This window comes from Amphiura filiformis, chromosome 8, assembly GCF_039555335.1.
Source record: "Amphiura filiformis chromosome 8, Afil_fr2py, whole genome shotgun sequence".
NCBI lineage: Eukaryota > Metazoa > Echinodermata > Ophiuroidea > Amphilepidida > Amphiuridae > Amphiura > Amphiura filiformis.
Window position 1 is genome coordinate 14,251,869 of NC_092635.1, and position 14,075 is coordinate 14,265,943.

The 14,075-nt window shown below is 36.1% G+C and overlaps 2 protein-coding genes across 2 annotated transcripts in view; one reads left to right on the forward strand and one right to left on the reverse strand.

Annotated features, from left to right (window-relative positions):
• The window catches only part of LOC140158359 (tetratricopeptide repeat protein 37-like), a 149,318-nt gene that overhangs the window by 78,077 nt on the left and 57,166 nt on the right, over window positions 1-14,075 (forward strand). The gene's annotated exons all lie outside the window — the stretch shown is intronic.
• On the reverse strand, window positions 708-3,693 carry LOC140158668 (kelch-like protein 18). The gene is made up of 3 exons (XM_072181845.1): window positions 3,508-3,693; window positions 2,241-2,550; window positions 708-1,570 (listed from the first exon to the last, which is right to left on the reverse strand). The coding sequence occupies exons 2-3, from the start codon at window positions 2,545-2,547 to the stop codon at window positions 1,029-1,031; spliced, it is 849 nt and encodes a 282-aa protein (XP_072037946.1). The 5' UTR covers window positions 2,548-2,550; window positions 3,508-3,693; the 3' UTR covers window positions 708-1,028.

A 14,075-nucleotide genomic window follows, 5' to 3' on the forward strand; every position in this document is an offset into this window, starting at 1 on the left:
TAGGGATGGCATGGGTGGGTACACAAGTTCACTAAATTTATCCCAGTGTAGGGAAAAAATAACTTTGCATACAAAACTGACAAGTGAATGTGGTTTTTGTCAGGGTTCGCATTAGGGTTTGAAAGTAAGGGTTATTTAAAACCACTTAACCCCCTGTAACTCTAAAAAGAAGTTTTTGTTTCATATTTAAGGCTTTTTTTTGGTAAATCGGAAAAATTGGCTGCAAAATTTTAGTGCACAGGAATGGTAGTATCGGAGGAAAGGAACCTAATTAAATGGGGCACCACTTTATGTTTATGTTCATTAGGAAAGGAAAACTTGCCGAATTTTGAACTTTTACGGAAGATTAACCATATGAAACCATACGTGTCCAGAAAATTTTCCCGTGAAAATTTACCTAATAATTCTTGACTGTTTTAGGGGTGCATGTTTTGCAGTGTGACGTATTGAAACCAGAACCTGATCCTGCAGTCTGCAATAACCTATTCAATAACACAGGCACCTTGTTAGCCCATTATTGATATGTATAGTTTATGTACTTACTTGTATGATGTCTGTGTGTACTGTATATGTTAAAAAAAAAAAAAATTTAATCCCACCGCTGCCACCATTGTAAGGGTAGGTGGATAAGGTAGGCCACTGGTAATAATGTTTATGACAAATAGAATCTTGGATTGGTAGCAATTTATTATCTTCTTTTTTTCTATATAAAATCATAAATTATAATATTTCATGTGAATGTACAGCATCGAGCGAACCCCCTCATAGTGTTTTTTCGTCAAGAGCGTGAGTGAGAGAGAGACTGAGAGAATGATCCCAGCATGCTGCGGCTTTTATTGCCGTCTCCCCATTCATAAACAAATTTCTTTGTCCTAACAAAATCGATCTGAATGATTCGGCAATTTATCTAAATTTCCCATACAAGAATATCCTGAAAAAGGTATGGATCCCCCATCAACATTCTGCACTGTTACATGTTTTCCTTTCCACCATAGTGTTCATAGTAATCTTTTCAGATGATCATGTTATCATACCTGTTTGTCACTCTTATGGTCCTTAATGTTGTCCAAAAACATATCAAGACACTCAGGACTTGTCTCATCAAGGAACTGTGGCTTCTCGGCTAAATCAGTAAAGGTATGCTTGATGTACCCATTAGCAGCTTTGGCAATATCGCATAGCTCTGGTTCTGGCCGCATGGAAATCTGGAAAGCTTCTTGCATTGAGATGGATTTGTCGTCAAACAGACAAGCTGTCAAACGTTTGCATTCTTGCAAAGCATGTGGAGCAAGATCCAAGTAGCATGCCATGTTGAGAACATCACTGGCATTTTCTTCAGTCAGGTTATTCATGTCACCTGTGTAGATGTAGTGCAGAAGCACTTCAAATATCTTGCTTTCTCCTTCCACTGTGACCTCCGCTGCCCCAGCTTCCTGGAATCCAGATGTAAACATGGTGTTGAAGTAGCCACTGCTTGCAGCTAGGATGTTCTTGTGAGCTTGAAATTCCTGGGATTCAATTTTGATGATAACATCAGAGAGGTTGTTCTCAGATTGAAGCTTTTCAATATCTGAAATTGTATTAAAATTTTATGATTTGTATAATTAATTATAATGATGATAATACTAAAATAATTGTTTGGGGTAAATTGAGGTATTAAAATATCACATTATGCAAATTTGGATGCTGGGCTGACTCTAATATACAAATTCATTCTGCTACAGACAGTTTGTCACCCAAAGATCGCATTCATTTGCATTAAATTGTGACCGTACAGCACGAATGAGCCGTAAATGTCCTAAATTGTATTCTGAGTTACAGTGTAAAATGTGCATGAAGGTCGTATTCATTGGTACCTAGTTTGACCCATTATTGCAGAATAAAGGACTCTCACATGATGTGTTTTAACAAATCACAGTGCGCGATTTTGAATAATGGGTCGTAAGAGTAATAGAATTTTAGTTATAAGGAGATAATTGAATTATTGGAATAATTTATACAACTTTATTCAAATTTATGCACCCCAATTTTGCATTTGAATAAATTTGCGTATAAATATACAGTTAGTTTTCAAAAACAAATATTGATGAACTATTGACAGTTTTGGCTGCAAATTAACCCCTCACAGCAACTGGAACACCAGATAATTGATTGAGACAATGAAATCTAGAATGCATGATCATGATGGTGCCATCTAGCTAGGGTATTTTTCATCATTTTTGATTATTGTACATACTGACCTGCAAAACAGAATCTCGTAACATCAGAAACAGAATTTATGCTGTCTAAATCATCTTCACATAGACACACATCTTTTACTTCTACTTTATCTGATTCATCACTACTGCACTCTGAAGTCACATCTTTGTTATGTGTCTGTAATCGATGAGCTAGTTCTAATAAAGCAAGCTGTGAGCTTAATCCCATATCATACTCCTCAGGTGAACTAAACCCACCACCATAGCAGTGGTAGTCATGCCTATAATCGTCGTAATCATCATAGTCGTAGTAGAGCCCATCCTCATCATCAGACATGTAGTAGGCCATTTCCTGGTGTGAGAAAAAGTAGAAGACATGTAGCATGTTTCTATTGAGCCCCCTGCTTGTTATCGGCAAAACTATTTGCTGTTAAATAGTGGCGAAAAACAGATAAGGCATAATACTGACAATTGAACAAAACGAGCAAAGCAAAAATAGCTGCCGGGATAGGCCTACTTCTGCAGAATTGACTTGTAATTGCACAAATAGCTTACAGACTACAGTTGTAAAAATGTATGCAAATAGCCATGGATAGCCCCAGTTAAACTGATTACTACAATCAAGGAACCTTTGCCCCCTCCCCTTTGGCCTGCCAAAAAATTGTGCCCTCCTTTTGACCTGCAAAAAAATCTTTGCCCCACTATAATACACCACTCCAGGGGTACGGTACACATAATTATTGAAGCACCCTAACTACTGTTCATACATATCCTGTCAACATTTAACGGTGAGTGTCTAACCCCCCACCACACATAGATAGACTTACTTGAAAAGCAGTACTAAAGCATTCAAATCACCCTGATGTGTGCAGTGACGTTGGTCAACAATTTATTGGGCTCATCACAGCTACAAATTGCTATTGTTCGCTCAAAGCGCTGGCGTGCACGCGCCTAAAGACGCCACATAGATGTGCGCACAAAACAGCTACCTCAATGCTTTGACGTCACTGCCACATCAGGGTGGAAAATGCTTTTGCCCTAGAATCAAAGCTTTGTGACACTGAAGCTTGTTATTTAATCTCAAGGTAAATGTAAACATTAAAGATACTGTTCAAGTATGAAATCATTTCTTAAAACCTGGTGAAATGCAGTTTTTAGCATGCCCTGCATCATATTCATATAGCACACATACTTTATTAATATGAATACATGTAACGCATGCATTTATTACCAGTATACTAGCAAACAAATTAAATACTAAGTACTTAGACCTACTTTTAAATATGACTATGAATTAGTAAAATCTCACCTTGGTTCGTACTTGTATTCATGTAGTGACAAAGTTGAAAGTATGTGTATATATATACCAACCATGTATCAAATTATGAATTGCAACCACAGCATAGTTTTTCTCAGAAAAATTTTACTCATGCAATAGCATACATTTGGTGTACTATAGGGGAAATGTTACTCACGCAACAGCATACTAGGAAGTATATGTTCATGTATATTGATAGGCAAGAAACAATGAAACCATCAAATTTTGTGTCAAGGTTTGTTTTGATTTCCTAATAGCATTCAAGAATTTAGTTGTATTATTAAAATGTGTGTACTTTACTCAATTTATTCACTAATGATGCTCTCATGTGTATTAAGTATTTATGCGAGCTGTGCATATTAAATCCAAAGCACTAAAATTGTATACCATGAAAATTTGCTCTCAATATAATTTAAATGGTATTGCGGTATCATTACATTGGCTAGCTGAACTGTGTGTGCAATGACCTTTGATTGCTACTGGGATGACATTATGGATAAAAATAAAGAACTGGAATGGGAAGGGAAATTCCCACCTTATGCAATGGTGAATGCTAACTTGGCTGAATATATTATAATTTTCCCCCAATCCTGACAAACATATAACCCCTTTTGATTGATTGCTTGATTTATATTTATTTATTAATTATTTTTGTTTGTTGATTGGTTGATTGAATGATTGATTGTTTGATTGATGCAATAATTTAACACTTATTTATTTTCATTCAATGTATCATTTTTATTTGCCATGGTTAAATATAAAAGGCTGATAAAAGTTGGGAATTCCAGTCAACCAAGCAATCTATTAATAGCACATTTATCCCAACGAGAAATATAGTGCATTAATTTTAAATTGCTTGATGAATAGGAAAACTGAAAAAATTACATATTTTGTGGACGATTTCTTTGTCAGCTTAATGTCTTCTATTCATATTAGTGTTATTTTTGCTGAACCATGAAATGGTATCAGCCTATATGAGTGAATGTTACTAGCTTACTTACTAGCTTACTAGCTTACTTACTAGCTTACTAACTGACTAACCATTTGGTCTGAAATGGACATATCTCTAAATGCCACGAAGGTATGACCCCATGAGTGGTGTCATATGAAAGAGGAAAACATAAAGAATATAATAAAAATATTTCCAAACGTCAGAGGTCATCCAGGGGTCACAGGAGTCAAAAAAGGTCATTTTAACCGAAAATGCTCCGATTGAGCTTAAATTTAAATGCAATGATCCTTATGACATTCTAAACATGTTTAAAACATTAAAAAAATTATTTAAGGTCATTAAGGGGTCATAAAGGGGTCAAAGGTCAAGGTTTCAAAATACTCCAATTGAGCTGAAATTTAAATACAATGATCCTTATGACATTGTAAACATTTAAAAAATATTTTAAAATTCATTTAAGGTCATTAAGGCAGCTGTGTACTCTCAGACATGCATGTAGTAAAAGTGCAATAACTTTGTAATTATTTATAAGACATATAAAAGTATACATTTTATGAAGGCAAGACATCAATAAATCTTAATATAAATACAGATTTGGGGTAAAAACAACAATTATGAAGAAAATCACAAAAAGTGAGTTTTTGGCAATATTTGTTAGGTACATCATAACAAAAAACACTCTTTCCAAAATATTTTATTTTGTTTTAGCTCAATCTTGAGGCTCCATTCCAAAAACGTTTTTTTAATTTTTTTGATATTGGCCTTATTTTTTGAGATCATGCTTTTTACGATGATCATATTTGCTTACCTATAGATGCTGTATTTATTGAGTTATCGTATTACCTAAATCGTCATTTTACCGAGAAAATGAACATTGAAATAATGGCCGTTGAAGTTTAAAGAGGTAACATTTTGCACTTTCATCTAATCTCACAGGGGAATGCGGCAGTTTTCGTTTTTGTACCTATTATTACGTGAACATCGGGTAAATCCACAGCCCCTTGAGAAGTTTGAGCGAAATCCATTCATAACTTGATATTTAAATCGGGGAAAGAACTTGAAAAAACCCACATTTTATCAGCTAAAACAGAGCCATTTGACCGCTAGGTTTTTGTGAAATCAGTGCTGCCGCGGTGCTTCCATAAGATGCGCCACGCATGCAGATAAGCGTCAGCGTATCGTAAGCGTATTTGTGCGTTAACAAATTGCGCGCATAGCGCGATGCGTTGTTGCTGCGTGTACCCTGCTGGTACAACAAAGATTTTCTTTCCTTTTCAATTTCAAACACGAGTGGAATAGTGAAATAAAATCCTTAAAATATTGCAGTTGGAGTTTGCAAATCTGGATTTTCATTCCTTGTATTTATAAAAAACATAACAAAGTACAAACATATCAAAAAAACCCAATTTTGAGAAAGAAACAATGTCTAGAGTACACAGCCGCGTTAAGGGGTCATAAAGGGGTCAAAGGTCAAGTTTTTTCAAAATGCTCTACTTGAGCTGAAATTTATATGCAATGATCCTTATGACATTCTAAACATTTTAAAAACATTTTAAGATTCATTTAAGGTCATTAAGGGGTCATAAAGGGGTCAAAGGTCAAGTTTTCCAAAATGCTCCGATTGAGCTAAAATTTAAACGCAATGATCCTTATGACATTCTAAACATGTTTAAAATATTTTAAAATTCATTTAAGGTCATTAAGGGGCAATATGTCAAGTTTTCAAAATGCTTCAATTGAGCTGAAATTTAAATGCAATACTGCGAAGCCACATGGTTCAGCTATGGTGCGGTTATCGCTCTAGTTTGTAAACTGTTGTTTTCTTACATTTATCTATATCTAAATTTGGTGTGGCTTTATTTTTGGATGTTTTTCCAGGTGTGAAATGAGCCAAACTACAAAAAATATTGTACCATGAAAATTTCTGTCCCACATACATTTTAAAAGGGGGTACTAGTACCCCCTGTGGTAAATTTGTGAATATTTTTGCATTTTTCTCACAAATTAATAACACACTGGTAACAAAAGTTATGTATATTATTGGGGCAAGGAATCAATTACTACACTGAAATTTCAGTGACTCAAGACAAGCGGTTCAGTAAATATGATAGGAAATGAGGTACATCCTAGCAGTACCTCATTTTCTAATTTCTATCATAAGTATCGTACCGCTTGTCTTGGGTCACTGAAATTCCAGTGTAGTAATTGGATTCCTTGCCCCTATAATATACATAACTTTTGTTATCAGTGTGTTATTAGTTTTTGAGAAAAATGCAAAAATAGTCACAAATTTATTGAGGGGTGTAGTACCCCCTTAAGTAATATTGTCACACCATTAGGAACCAAATATGTATTCATTGAACTTGGCGTATCAGTTGCAATTCTATTGTTTGAAGACTGGTTTGTTATTATCAAGAGCTATCAAGTAATACAAAGACATTTGTTTGTTTGTGTTTTCCTAGTCCCTGAACATATTTTCCTTTTATGACATGGCACTACATTTTAATTTTACAATTCATTTTTACTTGAATTTAGCTTTGAAACAGGATAAGGTATCAGCATTTGACCCATTTAAAGTAATGATACACTTTTTTCTTTTGAATAGCTTTTTTAACTTCTTTGAAAAGGTTTGTTTGCCTTATGTTTACCAAACAAGCAATTCTTTAAGAAATTAGAATGCTATTTAAAAAAAAAGGGCTCTGGTATGAATGTTTGGACAATATTTTTTGTGGGACTTGAGAGCACATCAGACATATCAAATTGAATTCTGAATACGAGAAATGTTCTTCTGATATCAAATGATTTTGATGTTTTGAAATTTGCGATGACAAATGATTAAAATTTGATGTTATTTAAATTTTTGATATTTAACAGTCCTCGAAGTAAAGTGTCTAAATCTAATGATATGTACTTAAATAAGACACCTCAAGAAAGAAGCTGAAAACACAAAATGTATTGCCATTTGTGAATGCAAGTTTATTTCCGATGACCATGATCATACTGATCATACCAGACTACAATCAACATGTGCCAAGTACTCAAGCTCATGGCACACGGTTTGGTCATTATAAGACAATGTGTGAAAATCAATAAAATTCATGCGTGTGCACTTGACGATTGTTTTACTATTCTTTAAGATTAACATTGTGAAATTACAGTATTTGTGCTTGTGCACTTGATGATTCCTTTCTTATTCTTTAATTGTTGCATTATTGCAATTGCAAACTTATGTAATTTTTGATTGTGACTTAAGGATTGTCTCTTTTTTGATGGAATTGTGAAATTCCAACATTTCAAATTGGAATTTAAAATTATCCCGTTTACTGGATACAATGTGCTTGTGGAGAGCCTGAACATTGCTTAACCTTATTACTTTATTTGCTGAATAGTGAACTTGTTATAAACAAACTGACCCATCCCAACCCTCCAATATTGACTCGACATCCTATTGAGCACCGTACACAACCGTAACTCGCTGCTCCTGAAGCTCTCAATCTGGAATAAAGCAAACCATCATAGTTAGAATATGAACATATCAACGTAGATAGTCATTCATAACGGAATACACCTTACATAGGTACACTTCCCATGCATCTTGTTATACCAGTAAATGATCATGCCCAGTACCTATGCTCAAGGCGATTTTTCCAGAGAAGACCGGGAATGCTTTGCCAAGTACAACTTTCAGGCGCATGGCTTGCATATCATTAGCCCATCATGGATACAATGCCATATACATGTATCTTGCTAATTGCCAAGTACATCTACAGGCTCAAGGCATAATTGCATATAATTAGCCCATCATGGACTACATTTAAGGCATTTCACAAAGCCATATCTTGCTTTGCCTAGTACATCTACAGGCTCAAGGCATAATTGCATATAATTAGCCCATCATGGACTATATTTAAGGCATTTCACAAAGCCATATCTTGCTTTGCCAAGTACATCTACATGCTCAAGGCATAATTGCATATAATTAGCCCATCATGGACTACATTTAAGGCATTTCACAAAGCCATATCTTGCTTTGCCAAGTACATCTACAGGCTCAAGGCATAATTGCATATAATTAGCCCATCATGGACTACATTTAAGGCATTTCACAAAGCCATATCTTGCTTTGCCTAGTACATCTACAGGCTCAAGGCATAATTGCATATAATTAGCCCATCATGGACTATATTTAAGGCATTTCACAAAGCCATATCTTGCTTTGCCAAGTACATCTACATGCTCAAGGCATAATTGCATATAATTAGCCCATCATGGACTACATTTAAGGCATTTCACAAAGCCATATCTTGCTTTGCCAAGTACATCTACAGGCTCAAGGCATAATTGCATATAATTAGCCCATCCTGGACTACATTTAAGGCATTTCACAAAGCCATGTTTTGCTTTGCCAAGTACAACGGCTCACGGCTTGCATATAAATCGCCCATCACGGACCTTTCAGGCCTGTCACAATGCCATCTTTTTTGCTTTGCAAAGTGCGTGAGGCTCAAGACATGTGACTAATTAGATCCTCCAGGACCTTATTAAAGCATAACCTGTAAAAAGGAACAGTATGATTTAAGGCAGTCGCAATTCCATAACATTGCTTTACCCAGTATGTAGACACAAGGGTTGCATATAACTAGTCCATACTGAACATTATTCCTCCCGAAATATTACTTGAAATAAGACGTATATATATTCCCTGAGTATAGCTCAGCCTTTAAAAGGCCAACCACCCAAATCCTTGGCTCCATCTTTACCTGAACTCCTCCAAACCACACAGATCTAATTAACCACTACCTCCAAACTGCCGGCAAGATAGCTGCCTCCCAGAGAAAATATATGGGAGGGTGGGAGGGAAAATTACAAACTGCTTCTTGTCAGCAGCAAACTTGTCCAAGGTGTTGATACTCCAACAGCATTCACAAAAGTGATTCTATTTCCAAGCAGCCTGCCCAATGAAGATGCCACATGTGTACATGTGGCACTTTAAAATTTTCCGCCAGGCAATATGCAAATTAGCTCATCACCTGATGAAGACTGCTGAGAATCAATAATAGCCCCCTCTAGAGATGAAAACCCATCCAACCAGAAAGTCTGAAAATAATCCTTGAGGGCTCTCTTTAACTCTATGTAGGCAAATATGCATGTGCCTAAATATAATTAAATAAGACACCTCAAGAAAGAAGCTGAAAACACAAAATGTATTGCCATTTGTGAATGCAAGTTTATTTCCGATGACCATGATCATACTGATCATACCAGACTACAATCAACATGTGCCAAGTACTCAAGCTCATGGCACACGGTTTGGTCATTATAAGACAATGTGTGAAAATCAATCAAATTCATGCGTGTGCACTTGACGATTGTTTTACTATTCTTTAAGATTAACATTGTGAAATTACAGTATTTGTGCTTGTGCACTTGATGATTCCTTTCTTATTCTTTAATTGTTGCATTATTGCAATTGCAAACTTATGTAATTTTTGATTGTGACTTAAGGATTGTCTCTTTTTTGATGGAATTGTGAAATTCCAACATTTCAAATTGGAATTTAAAATTATCCCGTTTACTGGATACAATGTGCTTGTGGAGAGCCTGAACATTGCTTAACCTTATTACTTTATTTGCTGAATAATGAACTTGTTATAAACAAACTGACCCACCCCAAAAAGACGCTTTTTGGGCCCACCAATGTCGCCCAAACTGTCTGCAAGCTTACTGCAGCATCCAATGTGGAAATACCAAGGCCTAAGGTTGAAGGTGGAAAAACTCCCAAGCACCTTTCAGGTTATTGACAAACAAGTCTAATCCAAGCGTGTCCCAATGAACATTATCGCCCCTAAACAAATTCTGCACCCAAAGGGATGGATTTCCGGATGGCCAATGGCCTTGCCACCTGCCCTGAGGAAGAGATTTTTGCATTCCTGTTCACTTGCGTCAACTTCCAACCCATCGTATCTACAAAAGTAGCCCCCCGATATATTTTCCGAGGGAATATGCAGGACCAAATGAGTTGGGTAGGAGGCAAAAATTCCGCACAGAAAGAGAAGAGGTTGATCACCATATAGTGAAATGCTTTACCTGAACTGCTAATAAAATTCAAATTGTTGCACCCAAGGTGAAAGAAAAGCAAGTCAGGGACGTCATCTGAAGATACTAGAAGCTTCTGCAGATCCCCCATTTAGGCTTCCATGCAATATAACATATGCATATCCCATTGCCTGAATCGGTTGGTCCGATATGCCTATTTGCCCAGCAGTTGTTGCTGCACCAATTCAAAGTGAATGAGACTGAAATGGATGCTCTTGAAAGTGGCAAAATCTTTTTAGATTGGGAGGCAACTTCCAAGTACTTTCCCATAGCATCAGAGGTTTTAAAATGCTCTTGCACTTGTGGATTGGTCAATGGTCATTCATTACAAACAACAATGACACAGAAGGTGCTTAAAATGAATTCAATAACAAATTAACCATCTTGACTGAATTCACTGTCCAATCACGACCACTAAATTATCTAAAGAAAAATCACCTCGGAGACCATGGATTACAGTACAAGTGGCCTAATAAAATAATGACAGACTCTATAAAAAATATATCTCTAAGCCCACTGTCGAGAATGAAATAAAATATACCAAATATAGAAACTATTTAATACTCACTGCTACGTACTCAAAAAAACTGTGCATTACCTCCGAAATTGAATTTCATAGTCATAACATGAAAAAATAAATGTGGCAAACTCTTAGGTAGGAATAACTAAATTTAAAAATTTATAAATTTTTAAAAAAAAATTGAAATTTCCGTTCCTTTACTGATACCGTTGACGGTCATGCCATTAATCATAAAGACATTGCATTGAAATTTAATGACTTTGTCACAAACATCGGACCATTTTGGCCGAAAAAATACCGAACCCGACAATAATTCCCGTCAACCTTCAATGACTTTCCAAACAACAAAAGACTCTTCCTTTCCCCAACATCAATTGAGGAAATTATCAAGCTCTCTTCAAAAACAACACGTATAGCTCTGGTGTAGCTGGAATAAGCTCTAATCTCCTAAAATCAATTATCTTCGAAATAAGCGTTACTCTCACCCACATCTCCAATTCCTCGATATCATCTGGTATTGTACCCACAAAACTAAAAATTGCTAAAGTCACACCCATTTTTTAAAGTAAACGATTGTCACAATTTCTCTAATTATAGGCCTATATCAATTCTACCATCACTATCAAACTTCTTGAAAAAGTCATTTATAATCGTATTTTAAATTTTATTTCACTTCATGATATTCTAAGAGCTTTATTGCAAAATTGCCGAAAACCTTGATAAAAAGCAACACGTAGCAGGCATTTTCCTTGACCTCAGTAATTAGGCATTCGATACCTTAAACCACAGCATCCTTTTGAACAAACTCGATCATTATGGTATCAGAGGTCTGGCCCATACATGGATTCGAAATTATCTCAGTGATTGGAAACAATGTGTGGTATTGAATGAAGCAGTTTCTCCTCTCACTAATATCGCCTGCGGAGTTCCACAGGGGTCAATTCTTGGTCCCCTCCTCTTCTTATTATATATTAATGACCTTCCCCTTTGTTCCAAAGTCCCACACTTTATCCTTTTTTCAGATGATACCAACTTACTTTTTTCGCATTAAAATCACCATCACCTCGAAACATTATTAATGCTAAGCTTAATTTAATATCAAATTGGTTTAAATTAAATGTTCACTCATGCTTTCAGAAATAAATACAATAATAAATCTGAAACAAATATAAAAGTACTAATAGATAACACAGAATTAAATCTGGTTCATACTACCAAATTTCTAGGCCTACTTATTGATGATAACCTCAGCTGGAAATCCCCACACTATACCGTCACTAAAAGTGTGTCAAAATTGTAATGGTATTATACGTAAAGACCGCCCTTTTCTACCGGAGACATCTTTGCAAACCTTATAAAATACAATTGTCCTTCCCTATTTAACTTACTGTGCAATTGTCTGGGCAGATAAAAACAACGCATAATCTGGATTCTCTTTTCTCCTACCACTGACCCACTTTTCCACCAATTAAATGCCCTTAAAATCCATGACATGTTCAAATTTCAAACAGCAATTTTTATGCATAAACTTCATTACAAAATGCTACCAGATGACCTCTCTTAAAACTTCTTTACTACTAATGATGACATCCATACCCACGATACCAGACATTCTAAAGACTTTCACATCCAATTATTTAATCGGTTTATGCTAGAAATACCATCAAAACACATGGTGCTCTCCTCTGGAATGATCTTGACCAATCCCTTAAACTCACCCTTTCTCCGACAGTATTCAAACAAAACTTCCTCAATGGATATTTACATGATAAAGTTAGTAAAGTGCTTTCACCTGTATGATGGATTTACATGCGCTGCTTTAGTGCGCATTTCTGCTTCACTGAATTTTCAGACTTTATGTTTGTCTGTGTGGCATTCATAGAATTTGGTTATGCTTTGTACCTTATTCATCCTCAACCCAACGTTTCATTATTAACAAAAGCAAAATGAGGCATACTATTGAACTCACCATTTTTGGGGTTTAACATCCCGTCACTACTGTTTGGGCGACATTGCCCTAGACCACAGGAAGGCCCTGGATTTTGAGCTTGGGGTACCTGTATTCTCGGAAACTCGTCTTTGAGGACTGGCAACTCGAAGAGACTGGTGCTGAGCTTCTTCAGTCCCTTGCCGCAGAAGTTGGAATGGTTCCTCAAGCTGCGGCTCCGCCATCTGTCTCCGTTGTTGACCCAAACTTCTTCCTTGTCGCACTGGCCCACCGACAGCTCCGACCACGTCTTGCTTTCGGCATCCTAGGATCTACAAATGAACTGAGACACACGCTAGCCATTAGCAAAATTGAACTTGTACACCATTTTGTCATACAAAATTAAAAATCAAAGAAATACCACCTTGGTTCGCTGACAAGCAGTATATGAATTGCAATCATAAAACCCTTATAATATAAACTATATCATTTTTATTTATTTTTTCTTCTTCCTGAGCGAAGAGAAGAAACTTAACCCAAATAATATGACTCTGCATGAATAGGAAAAAATGTGCTGCAGCAGGATTCAAACATGTGATTCCCATGTGGGAGCCCTCTCACCACTGCCCCATCTGCCCAATAGCTCAAGCGTAAAAATACAACAAAATTTAAGCACCCACGGCTAAACACCATACCATGCTCCCATAACAGGCATACTATTCTCTCTCAAATTGGCTACACCGCAGTGATAACGAAATGCAACGATAATAATTTACTTTCCCCATGTATCACAAAACAATTTCAATTCAACCTACCAGTATTCAATTACTGATACTGAGGATCTCTTCTCTCTCCACACCGTACTCGATGTCCGATACAGTCAAAATTCAGAAAATCTTCTATCTCCACTCCGTCAACGATGAAAAAATTCAAAATCTTCTATCTCCACACAGTCACCGATGAAAAATTAAGAAAATCTTCTATCTCCATGCAGTAACCGATGAGAAAATTACAAACTGCTTCTTGTCAGCAGCAAACTTGTCCAAGGTGTTGATACTCCAACA